General features: G+C 27.6%; 4 protein-coding genes across 14 annotated transcripts; 2 read left to right on the forward strand and 2 right to left on the reverse strand.

Moving 5' to 3' along the window:
- Positions 1–77: 77 nt before the first annotated feature.
- Positions 78–1,121, reverse strand: LOC100577702 (39S ribosomal protein L11, mitochondrial). The gene is made up of 3 exons (XM_003251028.4): positions 899–1,121; positions 464–653; positions 78–402 (listed from the first exon to the last, which is right to left on the reverse strand). Exons 1-3 carry the CDS (start codon positions 1,034–1,036, stop codon positions 140–142), a joined length of 591 nt encoding a protein of 196 aa, XP_003251076.1. The 5' UTR covers positions 1,037–1,121; the 3' UTR covers positions 78–139.
- Positions 1,122–1,185: 64 nt separating this feature from the next.
- On the forward strand, positions 1,186–3,588 carry LOC550966 (RING-type E3 ubiquitin-protein ligase PPIL2). The gene is made up of 9 exons (XM_623360.6): positions 1,186–1,359; positions 1,453–1,819; positions 1,879–2,044; positions 2,133–2,281; positions 2,392–2,515; positions 2,576–2,724; positions 2,797–2,948; positions 3,057–3,395; positions 3,474–3,588. The coding sequence occupies exons 1-9, from the start codon at positions 1,328–1,330 to the stop codon at positions 3,559–3,561; spliced, it is 1,566 nt and encodes a 521-aa protein (XP_623363.1). The 5' UTR covers positions 1,186–1,327; the 3' UTR covers positions 3,562–3,588.
- A 360-nt stretch (positions 3,589–3,948) lies between these two features.
- On the forward strand, positions 3,949–18,254 carry LOC551919 (leupaxin). 10 transcript variants are annotated; one of them, XM_016912190.2, is made up of 11 exons: positions 7,207–7,338; positions 7,625–7,837; positions 10,521–10,672; positions 14,060–14,213; positions 14,300–14,429; positions 14,524–14,725; positions 15,414–15,728; positions 15,802–15,975; positions 16,056–16,286; positions 17,445–17,565; positions 17,651–18,254. In XM_016912190.2, exons 2-11 carry the CDS (start codon positions 7,723–7,725, stop codon positions 17,794–17,796), a joined length of 1,740 nt encoding a protein of 579 aa, XP_016767679.1. In that variant the 5' UTR covers positions 7,207–7,338; positions 7,625–7,722; the 3' UTR covers positions 17,797–18,254. The 10 variants fall into 10 exon arrangements, with proteins under 10 accessions (XP_006567739.1, XP_016767681.1, XP_016767684.1 ...); XM_016912194.2 differs by lacking the exons at positions 17,445–17,565; positions 17,651–18,254 and adding exons at positions 16,433–16,570; positions 16,663–17,037 and having other exon boundaries at positions 7,209–7,338; XM_026440579.1 differs by lacking the exon at positions 7,207–7,338 and adding an exon at positions 8,213–8,304 and having other exon boundaries at positions 7,724–7,837.
- A 909-nt stretch (positions 18,255–19,163) lies between these two features.
- On the reverse strand, positions 19,164–21,071 carry LOC408853 (X-box-binding protein 1). 2 transcript variants are annotated; one of them, XM_026440581.1, is made up of 3 exons: positions 20,557–21,071; positions 19,952–20,452; positions 19,164–19,695 (listed from the first exon to the last, which is right to left on the reverse strand). In XM_026440581.1, the coding sequence occupies exons 1-3, from the start codon at positions 20,826–20,828 to the stop codon at positions 19,629–19,631; spliced, it is 840 nt and encodes a 279-aa protein (XP_026296366.1). In that variant the 5' UTR covers positions 20,829–21,071; the 3' UTR covers positions 19,164–19,628. The 2 variants fall into 2 exon arrangements, with proteins under 2 accessions (XP_026296366.1, XP_392383.6); XM_392383.7 differs by having other exon boundaries at positions 19,164–19,654; positions 20,557–21,068.
- Positions 21,072–21,398: the final 327 nt, after the last annotated feature.

The raw sequence follows: 21,398 nt of genomic DNA on the forward strand, positions 1-21,398 counted from the left end.
ATCTATATAAAATATTAAATAGGATAAATTCATATTTTAACAAGGAAGGAAAAATTACATAATGCCATGTGATATACTTAAATCTTACTATCTCTTACTTTTATTAATAATATATAATAAATTTTTTGAATATAATATTTTAAACTGCCCTAAGTACTTTGGATTTTTTTAATTCCTCTAATTGTTCACGGAATTTTATATAATTTTCATTTCTTTCCTTCATAAATTTTGCATGTTCTTCTGGATCTAATGTACGTACAATTTGAATACCACATGTTCGAGCTATACCAACAATCATTTCACAAATCTGTGGTAAACTTAATAATGCTAAAGGTGGATCTTGTGCCTTAACACAGGCAATTTCATATACATGTTTAAATGATACTTTTCCTGCTATTTCACCTAAAGAATATAATTTGCATAATAAATATTAAATAAATTTATCTTATAATATTTAATTTACCTTTTATTGTTCTTCCTTTTAGAATTCCAGCTGCTTGTTTCAAAAAAAATGTTACTGGTGGTTTATGAATCACTAAAGAATAAGTTCCATCAGATTTTACTTTGATACGACATGGTAAAGGTATGCCCTCCTTAATGTTTTCAGTTCTTGTATTAAAATCTTTACAAAAATTTGCTACATTAATATTTCTCTGAAAATAATACTTAAATAAAAATTAAATAAAAAACTAATAAACGTAATTATATAAAATAAACATAAATATATAAAATAATATATATTAATAAAACTATTTAATAAAACTATTAATAAAAACTATTTAATAAAAATTATTTAATAAAACTAAAAACAATTGCATTATTATTTATTTACTATAGTTTTTATAATAAAAACAAATCATCTTATCAAATTAATGAAAAAAATATAAGATTTTTTAACCTGTCCAAGTTGTGAACCCAAAGGTGGTTTAGCATTTGCCATTCCTGCAGGAATAGTTACTCGCAAAGGAGTACGATGTTCTACTTTTTTCGCTAACTTTTTCAATGCATTTCCTTTTTTAAGTATTTTATTAGACATTTTTATAAAGTTTTATCATATAATTTGAATCTAAAATTTATTTGAAACAATCTTATAAACGTAAATAAAGCAATATAATGTATAAAATAGTATATAGTTAATTTATCAGGTTTACCAAGTTTAAAAAAAAAACTTTACTATGGTGTAGTATAAATATGAATGTGATGAATTTATGTCAAAGATAAATAAATATTAAATAATTAAGATATATATTGAATTAATTAGATATAATTATCATAATAATTATCATAATTCTTTTTTAAAAGAAAGTTAAACAATAACACAATCGAAATGGGTAAACGTCAGCATCAAAAAGATAAAATGTAAGTTGTTAATCATTGTTATTAAATTTATGAGGTTATAATACAAAATTTTTTATTTTCTAATATAATTTCTTAAATTTATTATTTTTGTAGGTATTTAACATATACAGAATGGACAACATTATATGGTGGAAAAAAATCTGGAAGTTCTGAAGCAAGTGAAGATACAACATTTCGTCGTTTACCTTATAATCATTGTTGTTTGACTTTACAGCCTTTTGAACATCCTTATTGTGATCCACAAGGAAACATCTTTGAATTAGAAGCAATATTAGAATATATAAAAAAGTATAAACATAATCCTGTTACGGGAAAACCATTAGATCCAAAAACTTTAATAAAACTTAATTTTCATATAAATTCAGAAGGGCAATATCATTGTCCAGTACTTTTTAAATTATTTACTAAACATTCTCATATTATAGCCATTAAACCAACTGGAAATGTATTTTCATATGAGGTAAAAATTAAATTTAAAAATATTTATTCATAATAATTTAATTTAATTTTTTTTTTTAGGCAATAGAACAATTAAATATAAAGACACGTAATTGGAAAGATTTAATAAATGATCAACCTTTTACACGAAAAGACATTATTGTAATACAAGATCCAAACAATGCCATAAAATTTAATTTATCTACATTTTATCATATAAAAAATAATATTAAACTTGAAGATGAAGGTAGTATTTTATATGAAAATATAGATTTTAATTTGTTTTAATGAGAATTTTATATATATTGAAATGTTATAAACAAGCATTATTATAGAAATCATAAAGGAACGTAATAATCCAAATGCAAAATTAAAAACTGTGTCTATGGAAACCAAAGAAATATTAGCTGAATTAGATAGAAATTATAAACAAACTGAAACTAAACAAGAAATTTCTAAACCAAAAGCAGATAAATTTAATGCGGTTTGTATATTAACATTAATTTTATTCTTTTATTTTATATTATATTAACATTAATGTGTGTTAATATGTTTTTTTTTCCTTTTATAATTTTAAAAAAAATTTAAATGTAGGCACACTATTCTACTGGTGCAGTTGCTGCTGGTTTTACATCAACAGTAATGCCAACAGAAACTACACATCAAGCAGCAGTTATTTCAGAAGATTTAGTGCGATATGAAAGGATTAAAAAAAAAGGTAAACAATAGCATCTATATAAATTTATATTTCATTTAATCATATAATATTTTTTTCTAGGATATGTAAGATTAGTTATGAATTTTGGTGCTTTAAATTTAGAACTTCATTGTGATCTTGTTCCAAAAACTTGTGAAAATTTTATAAAACATTGTCAGAATGGTTATTATGATGGAACAAAATTTCATAGATCTATACGAAATTTCATGGTAAATATATAAATATATTAAATTGAGAATTTATAATAAAAATAATAAGAATTTAAAAACAATTTAATTTAGATACAAGGAGGTGATCCTACAAATACTGGTAATGGAGGAACATCAATTTGGAATAAAACATTTGAAGATGAATTCAAACCAAATTTGATTCATCAAGGAAGAGGAATTTTATCAATGGCAAATTCTGGACCAAATACAAATGGATCACAATTGTATATACTTTTTACTTTTTTTTATTATATATTTATATATATTATTATATATAAGCATGATTTAAGATAACATCTAATATATTTCGTTTTATATTTTTATAATTACAGTTTTATTACATTTCGATCATGTAGACATTTAGATCGCAAACATACTGTTTTTGGAAAGATAGTAGGTGGATTAGAAACATTAAATGCCATTGAAAAAGTTGAAGTGGATAACAAAGATAGACCAATAGAAAATATAATAATTCAAAAAGCTCAAGTATTTGTTGATCCATTTCAAGAAGTAGATGAACAATTAGCTACTGAACGTGCTGCTGAAATCGAACGATTGGCTCAAGAAGCTGCAAAAAATAAATCAAATAATAAAATGGAAAAAAATGATGTATTAAAAATATATCGATCGGGTGTAGGAAAATACATAAAACCAAATAAGGAAGAAGACAAGTATAATCATATTATATATGTATTATGAAATTTATATTAATAAATTTCTAAAACATTAATTATTAATTTTACTTATAGGATAGAGAAAGAGGAATTAAATATACCATCTACAATTAAAAAGAAAAAGACAGTAACAAACTCATTTGGTGATTTTTCATCTTGGTAATTATTAAATTATTTAGAAAAAAAAAAATGTACAAATAGAAATTATTTGAAACTTTATATTTCAAATATCAATATATTTCATTATATAAATTTATATCACAAATATAAATTATTTTTATATTTTTATTATGTAGAAACGAACTATCGTTTATGTATTTTATTATTTTTATTATAATTTATCAAAAGAAATAACAATATATAAATAAATGTATTATAATAAATAAAAAATAAATAAAAAATAAAATTTTTTTTATTAATAATACAAATAGTAAATATACCACAATAAGAATTAGATATAAATATGTTATTTGAATTAAGTGGAAATTTAATGAATTTTATATTATTTGAAATGTATGAAGGTTAGATAAGTACTGGAAGTCATAAACTGAGAACCGGATTCTCCATATTTGATGTTTGCTTTCCTTAACTCAGGGAAGTAAATTGATCAACTTTAACATATTTTATCGTAATTTAAATTTAAAATTGTTATAAATTTTGAGTGTAATTTGTGTAACAATATCTGCAGAATTAATATATATTAAACATGGACGATTTAGGTAAGTAAAATGAATTTTAAATGCCTAATTAATAAGATAACCTCAAATTTGGTCAATCCTACTGTCAGAAATATTTGCATTAGATATTATAAAAATATTTATTGGATATTATTATTTAATTATGTGGGTTTCGATATTTTTGAATTTAAACTTTATTTTTTATCTTAAAAGATTAAATATTACAATTTTTTTTTATTTTATTTAAAATTTTCCGAACATATGATTATATATACATATATAGTTATTATATATACATAAGTAATAAAATATTAATAAAAATTTTTGAAAAAAATTATAAATTCATCCTAAAAAAAAATTATATTTATTCTAATTTGTTTTGCTTTTTTTTATTATTTCTATATGAGTATAAAAACTATAAAAACAATCATTAAAATTTTATTATACAATTCTATCATATTAGATTTGTTTAGTTAGAAATCTAGATGGCATAGCGTAATGTTGTGAAAATCAAAAGTAGTGAAGTTTGTAACTGTTATTTATTTTCAATGTTTAACTTTTTGTTGCATCATCGGTAAATGCATTATAATCATATTAGTTCATTCTCTCAGTGAAAGTTCAATTAAAAATCTTTTTATAATATAAATATAATAAATATAAATTCTTTTTTTTTTTAACATATTAGTTATTATTTTTATATAATTAGTGCAAATTATGTTTTTTATAATTGTATATATTTATTGAAATTATATATTCATACATTATATATTATATATTCATGTTTTCAAATTTAAAATTTAATTTTTATAAATTTATATATATTTTTAAATAAAATTAGAATTTTAAAATATTTTTATATTTAGAATGATACATAAATAAAAAATTTTAAAATAATTTTAAAAATTTTTAAAATGTCCCACGTGATACATTTCACCGGAAGAGATCTCAAAATCCATATAACAACGTAAGAGTGCTTTAAGTATCGTGCCAACAATTCTATGTATTTTTAGTGTATTTCACAGCACTGCTGTCTTTTTGTTATACCGTTGTGAAGAGAGGACGGATATTGTCTAAAATACATTTATATATTTTAACTTTTTATTTTTTTATTTTTTATTTTTATTTTTATTTTTATTTTTTTTTTTAATTAATTTCAGTTTATTCACATAGAATCAATATTGTGGTTATAATTTCATTTTGTCAATAATAGTGACAGTTTATATCATATAAAAAATAATAAAAAACACAGCATTGACTCACTTAATTTTTTACATGTGTAAAATTTTAATAAAATGTGTGTGTAAATTTGTCTATTATATTTAAACAAATTGTGTTCAAATAAAATAATAGAAAATATAAATAAAGAATAATTAGTCAATTATAATTATTATTTATTTAATCTTACTTCTTTCTTTTTTTTAAAGAGACTATTTATTTACTTAGTTATTCGTATTTTGTACGTATAAAATTCACAAACAACATTCAACAAGTGGTCGTTTGATATGTGTATCATCCCCACCATTAATTGATCGTCTACATAGCTCAGTCATTCGCGATAGACAGTGAAGAGAAGCATACCGCAGTAAAAGTACTACATAATAACATATATGTTTATATGCAATGATTTTATATGAATCTATATAAAAATAATACATAAATATAAGTGTGATTATATATTTAAATGTTAAGTTAAAAAAATGGCTATGGATCGAACAATGTATGGAAAAGTAGAACCAAGTGCTATCTATCAGCCCTATAAAATCACCATCAAAAAAGGTTCATCACCAGGATGTGAGTCGATAATTCTTATTTAATCTTTTTTTGCGTTTTTCAAAGATTATTATAATTTTAATCTTTTATTAAATTTAAAATAAAGAAAAATATGTAAATTAAAATAAGAAAATGTTTTTAATAATTACGATTACATTTATATATATATATATACATATATATAATATATTATATATTATGCACTTTTTTGCATAAATGAACTAATGAACTTAATTATTAATCTAATTATTCTCTATGCTTTTTTTTAAATTAATATTGAGTCATTATTGATTTAAAATCTGTATTTGTGTTAGTTTGCGTTCACGCAACTAACACGCGTGATAACATAATGTGAACTTTTAAATTAAGCTCAATTGTTTCTGACAGTATTTTTTTTTATATTCGCTTTATAGAACACAGGTCTGGAAAGAAACAAATTAATTATGAAATTTTAAAATAGTTTTATAAAAATATATGATTATTAATAATCATATATTTAATAATCATTTAATATATCTTAATATTACTTAATATAATTAGTTTAATATATTATATTATAATATATCACGTGATGATATTTGTAAAAATAATTTTTTTAATTAAAAATTTTAAATAATTTGTAATATTTTTTTAACTATTGATAGAAATGAATTGCCGATATAGTCAAAAGTAAACATAACATAATTTCTAATTTTTTTTATAATTTAGTATATATAATTAATATTGCATCTAAAATAATACATTATTTCAAAAATTTTTTAAGAAATCTTTTAAAACTAAAGAATGTATTTAAATTATATATTAATATTATTGTATTACAGAATATGTGGATTTAAATTATTTTTGAAATGTACATTTGATTCTGTCTGAAGAGATGACTCATGATGTGCACAGATCACATCATTTTTTTTGGAATACCTTTCACCTACAATGTGGGTCGCCTTGACACTAAATTTTCTGAAATATTTGTTGAAGTCATTATTTACAATACTTTTATGGAAATCTTTAAACGAATCTAAGGTAGTTAATTTCTTTTTATCTCCAAAGAAGTTTGAATTATAAATGTTACGTCAATTTCCCATGTGGCGCCATCTATTCATTCATATTGGAATTAACAAATTACTGTATCGGTATAAGAAATTGATATTAATAGCATTATTATTATTATATAAATTAATAAATTATTAATTTCTTTAAATTTCAGTTATTAAGTTAAAGACGTTTACATATGTATTTAAGAATTTTTTTATTAAATAATTTAATCATTTATTCTATATGAATTTTATTATATATATATACAAATATACATAGAGTATACATATAGCAATATATATTCAAATTACGATGATTTAACTATTGAAAGTCTTTTTTTAGAGATACAGGAAATCGTTCTCATTTATTAATCGTGCATATTATTGTATGAAAGATCCAGTACATGCGTAGGCATTCTTCTTTGAATGAATTTTGCCTTGATCTATACGTATCCATATCAGGTATGACAGTGTGTGATTTAACTTCCTATGATTACAACTGATGTATTTAAAAACATATATATATATTTGTGTAGGATCAATAAGTCATTCCATTCATATTAAAAAGTATAATTTTTTTTTAATTACAAATTTTATAAAATTGAGTAAATGATATTTCTTTTTGTAAATAAAATTCGAAAGAGAAAAAAATGTTATGTTAAAATGATAGTTATTTGAAGTTATTTTTGAGATGTTTGTCGTCAGGAATCTAGTTGTAAACATTTCTGTATAACGCGTGTTAACCAAGGTGCGCAACACAAATGATGAACAAGGTTAAAAGGAGGGAGAGAAGAGAACAGGGACAAATGAAGAAGGAGATGGGTTCACGTAACACAGATTCTGTAAATGCAAACTGAGAAACACGTGCTGCCAGTTCTACCTGATCTCGCAGTACATACGTGCCTTCTAGTAATCATTTCTTCGCGTGCCATTACCTTGCACGTGAAAATAATTTCAAGTGGTATGAAATAATTTCATTTTTTATTTTTATATGTTTTTATAATTATAATCGTGATATGATTTCCTTCTTTCTTGAAGTGTCAATTTATTATTATTATTAAGTAATATGAGAAATACTATTTTTGATATTTGATTTTACATGAAATTTTTAGAAATTAGCAATTGAAAAAGTTTATTTTAAACTTTTTTTTTTTACCAAATTGCGATCTTGTAATTGTTATTATTCCTTTGAATATATTTTTCTTTGTATAAATAATTAAGCTTTGAGTTGATTAAAAAATTTTGTTATACTTTCTTTTTATATTTTGTAAATATATTAAATTCTATTTAAATTCAACGTTATTAGATTTGATGACATTTTGTTGAAAATGTATAGCGATATGAACGATATTATGAGACTTGAATCGCCGATTATTCCGGCTCGTTTGACAACAATTCAAAAATATGCTTATTGGGAACAATACATAAGTAAGTAATTATGGAATTAGTGAGAATATAAGTTAATAACAGTAATCACTAACTATCTATAGAAATTAATAAGTGTAAATTATAATTGAATTCTAAATATACATGCATATATACATATATATGTTATGATAATTTATTTTTTTGAGATGAATGTTTTACTTTACTTAATAATCGTATTAAATTAGCGATAATATATTCGCAATAATATATTCAAAAAGTAATATATTTAAAGGAAATATTTCATTATATAATTAGATGTATACAATAATTATGATTTTTTTTACAAAATTTACTAATTGGACTTAATTTGAAAATTTATAACAAAAATGCATTTGCATAATGCAAAATTAATCTAAATTAATCATATGATTCAGAAGTATAAAATAGATTCGCAGAAGTTCAGTAGGCTTTTTGCCAACGATAAATTTCACTTAAGTTTGTTATTATATTAACTCAAAATCATTCTGATTTAAATCTGAAATCAATAATTTCATTATCAATTAGATGAAAAGTAAAATAATAATGTTAATAATTTTGCTTTATATTGTATAAAAATTTTTTACCTTTTCTCTAATAATCTATTTTATCGACAAAATAGATTAATTATAAGTATATGTATTTAGAAAAATTATAATTCTCATTTTATATATATATATATATTTTACTGGCATTTTCAAACTTTCAAAATTATGATATTTAATGAACATCTAATGTGAAATTCAAAGAATGTTATAATTTCTACGAAAAAAATATAACTGTCTCGTTCAAGTTTTATTTGTGAACCATTTCTTCGTACTACAGTCTAGGCTGTTTTTCCTTCATCTCGAAGTAACCTCGGATTTCTACTTCCCGTGTTGTGAGAATACTCCCTCCATCTTCTGTTCTTTCTCCTTCTCCAGGCCGGTTTGCCTCCTCCAGGTTTCTATTCTCCGGCTTCGAAGCCGGTCGCTTTACCGAGAACTTGATTGACAATCAGTACCGCTTTGTCGATCGTCATAAGTTCGCGTGCACAAATCTTGTCAATATCTCGAAAGACACGTGACAGGTGGTTCGCTTCGGCGTAATTTTTCATTGTCGCAGAAAATAATATAAAACGGAGAGACAAATACGTAAGAAGAAATGCATTATTTATATTCCATGCAATTATCAAAAGATAAATGGATATGATATATATATATTTACGTTCAGACGTTGCTTGAAAATTCCGCGCAGTCTGCAAATATTATCAGTGTGTTCAATCGTTCAATCTTCACGACGATCATTTTGTCCTTCCTTTCTCGATTTGTAAATAATTTTAAAAATTGTGAATTGAAGTGTAAGATACGATTTCCGTGAATATCCATATACATTGCTTTCAATTCGACCGGAAATTCGTGGCAAAGTTCGACGTTCTCGGAACAGTGGGTGTGTCGCGGTTTGTCTCGCGATGGAAGCAGGATGCGAGTCGAAGGCTGGTGCCGATAATCTTTATGAACCTTATAATGTTGAAAAAACGGAAACGAATTTTCTAAGTCTTGGTAAATGATAGATTTTTTTTATTCTTAATTACTTAATAAGATTTAATTGCTCATAACTCATAGAGGATTAACTTGAATATATCAAAGGTTGCTTATCTCAAAGGTTTGCTTATCTCAAAAGTTTACATATTAAACAATGCTCACGTCAGCGTTTTTTTTCTCTCGTTATTTTGTCGAGGGATTGAAAGTAGGCTTATGTATACTTGTAACATAAACATTTTTATATTAATTGTTGGAAATTATTTTATTTGTTATAAAAAAAAATGATTTTTATAAATATATTAGTCATGGAATCTAAAAAAACTGGGAGTAATTGAATAAGTAAATCGTATCAATTCGATAAATTTGATTCTCAGCTCTCTAAATTTATATTTATTTTTATATTAGTAATTCTTGTAAATTATTTAAATGAAAACTTAATATATTTATCAGTATCAGTATTGATATCATTGTAATTATTACTTATATACATAGATATTTTATACATATTGTCATAAATGTAAGTAAGAAAAATTTTTACAAACCTGAAACAATATTTAAAAAGATATTTAAATAATATTTATTATACAAAAACATTCAATTTATTTTATTCTTACAAAGAAGTAATTGTCAATCTCATTAAATTTAAATCATTTAGAAAAATATTTCTGACTATTCTTTATCGTGATTAAATTTAATGATTGAATTTAATGATTTCAGATGCATTGCTGGCAGATCTTCAAAATACAGTATCATCGGAAGGAAATCATGTCGGTAGTAATGCGACTCCTGGTTACGGATCACTGAACGGCGCACGAACTACCGCCTATAGATCCTACGATAATCGAACTTCTCCTCTTCCGCCGCAATCGGTATGTAAATTTTTTTGCAATATATTATCTGTTATATCATCATTGATAGAGATAAAAAAAAATTTGTATTTGAATGAAAACGCAATGGTTTAATTATCAATATTATTAAATGTAGAAACCAATTATGCATCATTCGCAGAATAAATATTGTATATAATATGTTCAACATAACATAAAAACAATTGTCATTATAATAATACAATAATTATAAATTATAGATTTAATTCGTCGATTGTAATTTTACAAATTAACTTTTATATATATCGATTTTTTATTGTTTTACCTACATTATCGGAAACTCGATTGATTTAGGTTACAATTTTCTGAGACAGATGGCAGGAATGAAATGTTTCACTTATTGCGCTATTCTCGTGATTTCATTTTAAAATTTGCGATGACCTTCTCTCGGTTTTTCATATTCAAACGATTACTATGAAAATTTTACTAAAAAATAACAGTATTAACTATGTCTAAAAATAATCAAAATTTTATAAAAATTCATTGAATTGAACAAATCAAATATAATTAATTGTTCGTATTTTTCAAAATTATTTAAGCCAACTTTATACTATGATCGTTCTTGTAACGTATTTTTAGATGTGGCCATGGAAACGGCGCCATTCGACATATTGTTAGAAGTTGTTTAATACGAGTGGTTTCACGTCACACTTTGAAAATAAGTCGAAACAGTGACGGAATTTTTTCTAATTTCAGAAGAAATTTTAAAGCTTAATTTAAATTAACAAATGAACACTTATATGAAAGTGTAGATCCAGAGATAAGAGATTAAGAGATTATGACAAAAATTGTAGAATTTAAGTAAGAAATTGGTTAAAATTAGAATCAATATTATCTCTCGGTTGAGCGTGAAAACTATAAATTTGTAAAAAAAAAAAAAAAAGAATATTTTGAAAAATTAACTATGACCATTTAACTGTGAAAATCAAATGACTGATCTGCAATTTCATGCTTAATCGACTCTGAAATATGTTCCTTGATGAATCACATCGGATTCTACATCTCGACGATTACCATTCAAAATTATTAATGGATTGCGTTCGATCAGGAAATTCGATCGATCTCGCAGGAAATTGACCAATTCCTCTCCTCATCGCATAGTCACATTTATTATAAATTGATTCATTTCCAAATTAACACGTCCAAAATATAAAAAAATTCTAAAAATTAAAAAAGAATAAATTCAAATAAAAAAAAAAGATAAAAATATATTTTTCGAAGTGACTAAAATATAAAATATAAAAATGCATCGTAACAGAATTCGTAGAGTTGGTGGACGTTTATCGATCTTTCCCGTGGAACAGGTATTACATATCTTGGTAGTATTATCGATTGTCCTCCTGGTAGGAGCGACGATCCATCAATTATTCAACCTTTCGACGTTCGAGTTGGCTGCAAGTTTCCCTGTTCGCGTGCAACGCGGTTCCCATCGCGCCAACTGCATAACATTCAATTGCCAAATCCGATTTTTTGCTATAAAGTATTACAACTTTATTACTTAATTAGTTTCATCGTCACGTTAGTTTGACTATCATTTTGATTATCCTTTTATTGCACAATTGTTTTACAAGTTTCTTGAAATCATCGTACGATTTATATGATTTTTATTAGAATTTAAAAGTTAAAAAAAATATTATAATTATTCTATTATAAATAGAATATTTAACATCTTGAAAAATACAATTATTTAAATTGATCGTTTAAAAAAGAAAGAAAAAAAACTCTATTTTATTTCATCATTTCTAATCTAATGTTGTATATATAAAGAAATACGACATTTACGTTTTATAGATTCTTTCCGGGCATTGCAATAAACATACTCGATATTTTTTCGAACTTTAGTTTATTAATAGATTTTATAGTGCCTATAAAAATTATCTTCCACTCTTTCACTCTGTTAAGAGAGAAAAAAAAAAAAAAGAAAATGAAAATAAATCGAAGGAAAAAACGACTTTTATAGTAATAATAAATTCTTGGAAACAGTAAACACGTATATACATATATTTTAATTTACGTATATCCTCTCTATCGATTGCAAATGTATAATACTTCTCCTTGATTTTGCTAAACATCACTTGTACCGATATAAATTATAAATGCGCGTGATACATATTCTTCTTGGATGTCGCGAAATTTTGCTTTACCGTGACGTAGATTGGCTTTCTCAGACTTAATCTTAAAGCCACGATAAACGAAAAGTTGGCGGAAACTTGTCAAATCGCGAACTATTTTCCTTCGATTCGAATTTAGCACGAAGTAAAACGAACGATTACGTATTCGCATTCGAGTTACAATGTGATTCTCGAAGGCGTTCTGTAAACCGAACTCGCTTAAGAAATAGTCGATTCTCGAACGATATTTGTGTTGCGATATTTTCGATGAGAACGTTCGATATTATCTTCGTATCGTATTCTTTTAAGATTCGATTATTCTCAACTTCGATTATCCTCCAACATAAGTTGAATTTCTTACAAACATTAACATTAGAAAACGTGAAATCTCGTGGATGAAAAATCTCTTATTTTTCCAAGTTGGAATAAATTTTTTTTTAATTTATCAAGTTTCATATGTCACAGTAAATCATGTCGGTTTATAAGCTCGTGTTTATTTTTTGATCGACCAACCTTGACGAAAACTCTCACAGGCTTGCGATTCGATATTCGAGGAAACCAGTCGAAGAGATTTTAACCAGGGATTTCTGCAGGATTCCCGACGTATCGCGACATGTTTTCTTCACCGGTGGTTCGCTATGGATATTTTTGGAATGACAACTCACCGACCTAACCTAGTTTCCATCAGGACGTCCACTAACATAGTTACATGTCATTTTATCGTGGAAATATGAAAAGTAAAAAAATGTTAACGGATAGAATAAACGTATATATGTTTCCTTTCACGTATTACTATATCCAGTTTTAAACGAGAAATCAAATCGAAATAAACGTTTATTCGTTTCTGATCCATTATCGCGGTTAGATCGGCGGAACAAATTTCAAGCGATTCTCTTATTCGAGAATTTTGCAACAAACGAGAAATTTTGGTCTGTTTGGCGAGCAAGTTTCTATTAAAAGTATATGACGCCTTGTCCTCCGTATGTCCACGTAATTGATAATGTATTTACAAATTCTGCATAGCATCTAATGACATCATGTTTTGAAATAATATTAAATATAATGCTTATGCGGGAACTTGGCAGATTTACTTCATTTTTTTTCTCAACGTTTTTTTAACAAATAAACGTTGATGCATTTAAAATTATATTAATAATTATCGTTATTTTTAATTTTAAAAAATATTCCTCAAAAATTGAGAGAGATTGTCTATTAGGTTAAGAATCGATGATGGATCAATAGGAAATAATTGTTACAGCCAACTTATCAGAATCGCGAAGCTATCGAGGAAAGCATCGCGAAAAGTGGCGGAGGAGGGAAAATGCCTTCTTTGAACAACAATCTGTCGGAATTGGACACGTTGCTTCAAGATTTAAGCAACGCCCATTATAACGCTCATTATCAGGAAAGAGGTTAGGATCTCACTTTCGTACTGTTTTCTTATTTAAACCTTTGTTTAAAAATATCACGATATTGAAATATCGATTATATTATATAGAAAATCGTATTTCCTCGAGTGGAATGAATGGAGATTCTAGTCCAATGCTTCGTTCTCCAAGCAGCATGTCAGCCTCGAGACCCACCGTCGACTCGTTGCTCGAGGAGTTGAGTACCGCGGTACCAAACGGGTAAACTTTTTCATTTTTTTAAAGAAAATTAAAAAAAAAATTTGACCCTCGATATATCGAACTAACTCGAATCCAACGCGATTTTTTTCATCAGAGATTATCCTTCCGACGGAAGAGTGAAAGTTACCATACAGGAAACGTCGACGGAGATCCAACCCGTCTATGACGGTTATCATTCCAGACAACACGGATCGTTGAATCGTAGCGAGGTCCAGAGAAGTTACAGTAATGGTCACACTGCCAGTAACGCTACCAAGGAACTCGACGATTTAATGGCTTCTCTATCCGAATTCAAGGTATGCGTCAATCATGAAATTTGTCACTTTATATTCTCTTTATTTCAATTTTCAATGCTTTATTCATTTACCAGTTGAAAACATAGTTACGACTGTAAATTGCTTGATTATTGGATTTCTCGATAACGGTTATAATAATTGTTTTTTCATAATATTTGTTTATTATTAAAATCATTATAGAATGAGAAAACAGTGGTGTTAAAACTATCTCTGCCCATTCTTGGCTCCCTAGGTTACCAAAATAACTTCCATTCCACCATCTACCACTAGTCCAACCATCCACTCCTCATCTCTCTCTTTCTCTCTCCCCTTCATCCGTCTCCTTTCCTTCGTCTTCACTTCTGATTTTCCGTAGTAGGGGAGTGAAAATATAGAAGGTGGGGATTATAGTGATCCACGAAATCTCTCAAAGCTTTCAGCCAGTCTGCAAGCTCATCTCTGCCAATCGACATCTCTCGCGGGTCCTTAAAAATTTTTCAATCTTATCTCGAAATATATCTTTTGACATTTTCCAATTTTAGTAGCTAGTTGTTCTTTTTTTTTTTTTTTTTTTTTTTTCAGTAACTCTAACTTTATCTTATTATCCATTCTTTCTTTCTTAACTTTCAAGCAACTTATTATTCGCTTTTCATCTTGATTCTAAAAACTTGATTCTATTTCTCTGTCTGATTATTTTTTACGTTTACAGATCAATAGTAGTTCCCATCAACATCAAACAGTGACCGATTCTCCATACGCTAAACCGAACAAAGCGACGAAAAGTTCGCAGAGCCCGTTGCCATCCGAGGGCACGCAGACTAGGATCCACATCACCGAGACTCACACCACTCATCACTACCAGCAGCAACACGGGGAACCTTATCCACCGCAGCCAGCTACACAGACCAAACAGAATCAATTGGATTCTATGCTAGGAAATCTTCAAGCCGATATGAGTCGTCAAGGAGTGAACACCACGCAAAAAGGATGCTGCAGCGCTTGCGAAAAACCTATCGTGGGACAAGTAAATGAAATCGAATCGATTAGATTATCATCCGTCGGGCGATTGAAGTTAAAAAACGTATTTTTAATTGCAGGTGATCACTGCTCTGGGAAAAACTTGGCATCCAGAACATTTCACTTGCACTCACTGCAATCAGGAACTGGGGACGAGAAATTTCTTCGAAAGGGAGGGACACCCTTACTGCGAACCCGATTATCACAATCTTTTCTCTCCCCGTTGCGCCTACTGTAACGGCCCCATTCTAGACGTAAGACGTTCGTTCAACGAAACACTCAGAGCGTTATGTTTCGATCGATACAGCAGAGTTAGTTATCGTGTTATTTTCAGAAATGTGTTACCGCTTTGGAGAAAACTTGGCATACGGAGCACTTCTTTTGCGCCCAGTGTGGCAAACAATTCGGTGAAGAGGGATTTCACGAGCGGGACGGGAAGCCGTACTGCAGAGAGGATTACTTCGACATGTTCGCTCCGAAATGCGGTGGATGTAATCGTGCCATCATGGAGAATTATATATCGGCGTTGAACAGTCAATGGCATCCAGACTGTTTCGTTTGCAGGGTAGGTTTTACGCATCCGTCGATACTCGCGAGTAATGTAATATTTTCGATTTCCAGCGACGTTTGCAGGATAACACAATACAAAATCTATCGATGCAATTTTGTTGTAGCGATTATTCGGTAGCTTTAAAATGTACAAAATTGTAGGATTGCAAGAAGCCAGTTTCTGGAAAGTCGTTTTATGCGATGGAGGGCAAACCCGTTTGCCCTAAATGCGTTGGTGTCGATGATGATGAAGAGGAGGAAGAAGAAGAAGCATAAGCATATAATGCTTCGATTTCTTATGTAAAAAAAAATCCTATTGCTCCTTCTTTATGCTGTCAGGCTGCAAAAATGGCTAAAAAAAAACCTGACTTTCCCCATATTTTTTTCAACAGGTGATTTAGGTAATCCCACGAAGGAAGAATGTGCTGATTTGATTTCATCGTCGTCGTGTCTATCTTTCTTGAAATTACACTCATTTACATACACGTGAACACACACACGCACACACATACATACATACGTACATGCACATATGGATAAATGTATAATAATACACTACAAACAGTTAGGATATTGTTAAGGAGTATGATATTATTCATAGAAAATTACTCGATGCAGTCGGAATTGATTTTTTGTTGTCGAACTACGTTTTTTTAGATAGATAAACATTATTAACAATCAATCGTTATTACTAATATCAATTGCTAGAATTGTATGCAAAATAAAAATAAATTAGGAAAAAAAACGAAAAAACATACACAACACAAGAGTTAGCTCGAAACTCTGACGCTGCCGCTTTCCACGTGTCTTCATCATGGAAGGCAAGTGTGATCGTATGCCGGCATTCTATATTATCTAATCGTTCTGTTGTTACGAATTACGATATTCTCTATTATATGCTCGTATATTTAACTCTTCCATGTTTATACATACGCAGCACACGAGCAGATGTGTGCATGCAACTTATATTTATCTGGTTGAAACGCCCCTTTGTGTATGGTGAAATCGTTTTAGACTCATTCATGAATGAATGAATAGAACTAAGGAACACAACGTTAATGTATACTATTGCATTCTATTAATTTTTTTCTATACTCGTGTTTAATAATTTTTTTTGTTTTTTTTTTTTTCATAAATATTTCTAACTGACATAGCAATTTTTTTTTATCCGTAGGATTGTAGACAAAAATTCCAAGGTGGATCGTTTTTTGATCACGAAGGTTTACCTTATTGCGAAACTCATTATCATGCTAAGAGAGGATCCCTTTGTGCAGGATGTCATAAACCAATTACAGGTCTCTGAATTTTCATTTCTCTGAATCTCTGAAACTTTTATATTGTTAATAGAATTAACTTATTAAATAAACATTTTTCTTTCAGGTCGTTGTATAACTGCTATGTTCCGGAAATTTCATCCTGAACATTTCGTATGCGCGTTTTGTTTAAAACAATTAAACAAAGGTACATTTAAAGAACAAAATGATAAACCGTACTGTCATGGATGTTTCGATAAATTATTCGGTTAAAATTTATCGTAAAGTATTCATATTTGTAACATAAAAAAAACGAACAAGCTATTCTGCTTGGCATTACATATTTATAGACTGCTCATGTATGTCTATACCGCATAGAATATGTAATCGCTTTAATCGTTATGAAATACGTATTTCACGATTTAAACTTCTCGTTCTCGTAATCCAAGACAGCCTTTGAAAATTTTTATAAATCTCAATATGCAAATGGTGCAACAATTTAATTATACGTCATGTATTGTTATATATTCTTATTAAGTAAGAATAAGGTAATAGAATAACTGTAGTCCTTTGTATCTTCCATCGTCCGAAGTATGAAGCATGTTAGTATATTGCTAATATTTTTATGTATATTTTATATTACGTATTTCGAATTGACTGTACAATCAAAGGATTATTAAAGGGTGCTAATTATTATTTTTTACTAATAACATATTCGTTGACATATTCAAGAAAAAAAAATTATTCGAAAAAAAAAAAATATTTATGTGAAATTGGAACGTTTACTAAACATTCGCTGTGTTTTTGGTAGGTTTTATATACAAGTTTGAAAAATATTTATATTTACAACTGAAATACATAGTTAAGACGATTAATATTTGTCGAATTTCTACTGAATATTCGCAAGAAATATATAATTAATTATAAATCTAATAAAACGAATTAATCAAAAACAAAATACTTGATAACTACATAATGTAAAACAGTAAAAATATGAGTTAAAAAATTAATAATGCATTTTGTTTCTTACTACTAATCACTTACTACTTCTCCTACTTATAAATATAAATATTAAAAAATAATAATGATTAAAAGTGATAAAATATAAAAATAAATTAAGTTTTTTAAATTCATTTATTGTTTATTTGGCATACTGTTGCATAGCACATTATTATTTTTATGATAAACATTTACCAGCTATTATATACATTAGTAATTACTATTTTGTTTAAAAAATTTTTACAACGATATAAATAGTGAGTGTTAAATCAAATTTAATATTACAAATACATGTACAAAATAAAAACATGTATAAAAATTATACTTTATATATATATATATATCTGTGCTTTTAGTTTATAAAGTGATTTGTGTCACAATTTCTGTGCTACTTATAATATACTAGTATAAAAAGAACAAATAATTTTTTAGTCAGGACAATGATTTCTTCGCAAGTAAAAGTAACGAATATCACAGACATTGTATTTTAAATTTTCTTCTTCTGAGAAATTTGTCATGCTAGTGTGGGAAATAATTCAGAAAAACTTTCGTGCCAAAGATCTGTCAAACTAACATTATTTTTTTCGTGTCGTATATCGGAATTCGGAGAACCGTGCGATTCGTATCCGCAATCAGATGCGTTAGAATCCAATTTGGAATGTGTATAATTAGTTTCCATTTCTTCGGAATATATACTCGAAGGTGACATAGAATCCGTGTTCGTGTAACATGGAGATAAGTGATTGATATAATAATTCGGTAAATATGTTGAATCTTCGTTTGTGCAAATACTATCTGTAACTACTTCTTGAACGCATTCTTGAACGCTTACATTGGTTTCATCTCCAGGATAAATGATCATTACAGAATTGGTTGCTTCGTCGTAAGTACCATAAATAGTGTCTAAATCATGTGTCATATCTTCTTGTTTTATTTCAATCTCTGATTTTATTGACATGGGTACGCTCGTACTTGTGGTATAAGATGTACTGGCTGTGCTAGAAACAGGATGCCACGATTGATGTATATTCATGCTTCTACAGGTTCCATTGGTTTCCACATCTTTTGATGTCTGCCCCACCACTCTTTCTGAATAGTGACATTCCTCAGTGGTATTTTCCTTGGCTGTTGCCTACACAAGACACAATCATTATATTATTAACAAAAGGAAGACTGAGTTGTACATCAAAAATATGAAGTTAGAAACAAATGAAATATTTAATAACATACAAATGTTGTATTTTAAATTAAAAATCAATAATTTTAAGTATATAATTTATAGCATAACAATACTGAAATTTTTTTGTTTTTTTTTTTAAATAATTCATTCATTTCTATAATATAAAGTAATAAAATATTAGATAAAATATACAACATAATATAATATAGTTATCTAGTCAATACGACTGATCATTATTAAAACACTCACTTGTTCATTTGTTCTATGAGGATTTGCTTCCACTTCTGCTGTAACTTCTCGCAGAAGGCTTTCTGCAAGTTTTTCAAGTCGTTCGATATAATCATCTCCTTGGAGTTCACTAAACAATTCTTCAAGAGGAAGTAGATGGTCAGAATCTTCAGAAGAATTGTTGCTCCTGGAGTTAGTGTCAGAGTTGATGCCAGCTGTGTTGTTCCACCCTGCTGCAGAGGGTGAGTGGAGGATACTGTAGATCCCAGTGAGGACACAGCACAGCTGACACGACTCTGGCACATAGAACAAACAAAGTCTTCCGTGTTCTTGATTTCTCTTTCTTTCCTCAATCTTTTTGTTTCTGTAATCAGCACTTCATTTTGCGATCTTAACATCGAACATTCCTGAGTCAATAATTCATTTTGTTCCCTTAACCTTCGAACAGTTTCTTCTAATTCATCAAGTTTAGCCTTTTTACGGTCCCGAGATGTTTGAGCTGCTACTCTATTTTTTAATTTCCTACGAAATATTTTAATATCTAATTAATATAATATATTCTAAAATCTAACATCTAATTTAATATTCATAATTAATCAATATTTGCATCATTTTTTTAAACGTACTTCCTCTGAAGTTTTTCTTCCCATGTCAAATGATCCAGCCGTCGTTTTTTTCCGCGAACACAAACATCTGTTTTGAACGATACACTTTCATCCTGAATTTCTTCGTGTTTAGTGATTTTTTTCGTATCCATATTCGATTTATTAGTTAACACAGAAGTAGTAAAATTTAATTTCGGCACAGACTTTGGTAATTCGCTTGTTGAAATAATGCCAGGCGCCTTTGATGACAGGCCCTTAGGCAACGTTATTATAACACTTTTCAATACATTCATAATCAGCCATAAAATATAAATTAATTTACTATTGTCACTTGTCTTAAAATTTCACCACTTTATCTTCCCAAACTTCTTAAGCCACCGACTATCGGAAAGCGACTGATATGAAGCATAACACTGCCTATCAGGAGAAAATTCCATATGCGCTTCTAGCTGATGTAACAGTACTGACGAACTGCAGCATTTGACTAGCCAAAGAATATCCTAGAACAACAGTTGCATCAGTCTTTGATATGACTGGCTGAAACTAGGAATGTTACATGTGGTGAATCGTTATTGGTTGCCACATCGTATTTCTTCATGCACTCTTTTACTACTACATAGTCAAATAATTACACTTTATTGACGTCATATAATACACATGCTTTTTTTTATATTGTTTTTATCTACTAAAATTATATTCTGCTATTTTTCAAACTTTCTAAAATTATCTAATTAATGATGACTCATTCGATGACTCATAAATTTTAATGAAGTTTAAGAAAATATTTCAAAGTCGTTATGTTTGAATTTATTATTTCTAATTGATGAACATTATTATATTAAAATTTCATTATTGTTTATAAA

This window comes from Apis mellifera, linkage group LG5, assembly GCF_003254395.2.
Source record: "Apis mellifera strain DH4 linkage group LG5, Amel_HAv3.1, whole genome shotgun sequence".
In the NCBI taxonomy this organism is placed as follows: domain Eukaryota; kingdom Metazoa; phylum Arthropoda; class Insecta; order Hymenoptera; family Apidae; genus Apis; species Apis mellifera.

Coding starts and splice junctions, on each gene's coding strand:
- LOC550966 (XM_623360.6), top strand. CDS start 1,328: ATGGGTAAACGTCAGCATCAAAAAGATAAAAT. Junction 1,360..1,452: donor CAGCATCAAAAAGATAAAAT/GTAAGTTGTTAA, acceptor TTATTTTTGTAG/GTATTTAACATATACAGAAT. Junction 2,045..2,132: donor TATTAAACTTGAAGATGAAG/GTAGTATTTTAT, acceptor GCATTATTATAG/AAATCATAAAGGAACGTAAT.
- LOC100577702 (XM_003251028.4), bottom strand. CDS start 1,036: ATGTCTAATAAAATACTTAAAAAAGGAAATGCATTGAAAAAGTTAGCG. Junction 654..898: donor TGGGTTCACAACTTGGACAG/GTTAAAAAATCT, acceptor TATTATTTTCAG/AGAAATATTAATGTAGCAAA. Junction 403..463: donor AAAAGGAAGAACAATAAAAG/GTAAATTAAATA, acceptor TATATTCTTTAG/GTGAAATAGCAGGAAAAGTA.
- LOC551919 (XM_016912196.2), top strand. CDS start 9,731: ATGGAAGCAGGATGCGAGTCGAAGGCTGGTGCCGATAATCTTTATGAA. Junction 15,976..16,055: donor GTAACGGCCCCATTCTAGAC/GTAAGACGTTCG, acceptor TGTTATTTTCAG/AAATGTGTTACCGCTTTGGA. Junction 17,566..17,650: donor ATGTCATAAACCAATTACAG/GTCTCTGAATTT, acceptor TTTTTCTTTCAG/GTCGTTGTATAACTGCTATG.
- LOC408853 (XM_392383.7), bottom strand. CDS start 20,828: ATGAATGTATTGAAAAGTGTTATAATAACGTTGCCTAAGGGCCTGTCA. Junction 20,453..20,556: donor GAAGAAAAACTTCAGAGGAA/GTACGTTTAAAA, acceptor AATATTTCGTAG/GAAATTAAAAAATAGAGTAG. Junction 19,655..19,951: donor CTCATAGAACAAATGAACAA/GTGAGTGTTTTA, acceptor TGTCTTGTGTAG/GCAACAGCCAAGGAAAATAC.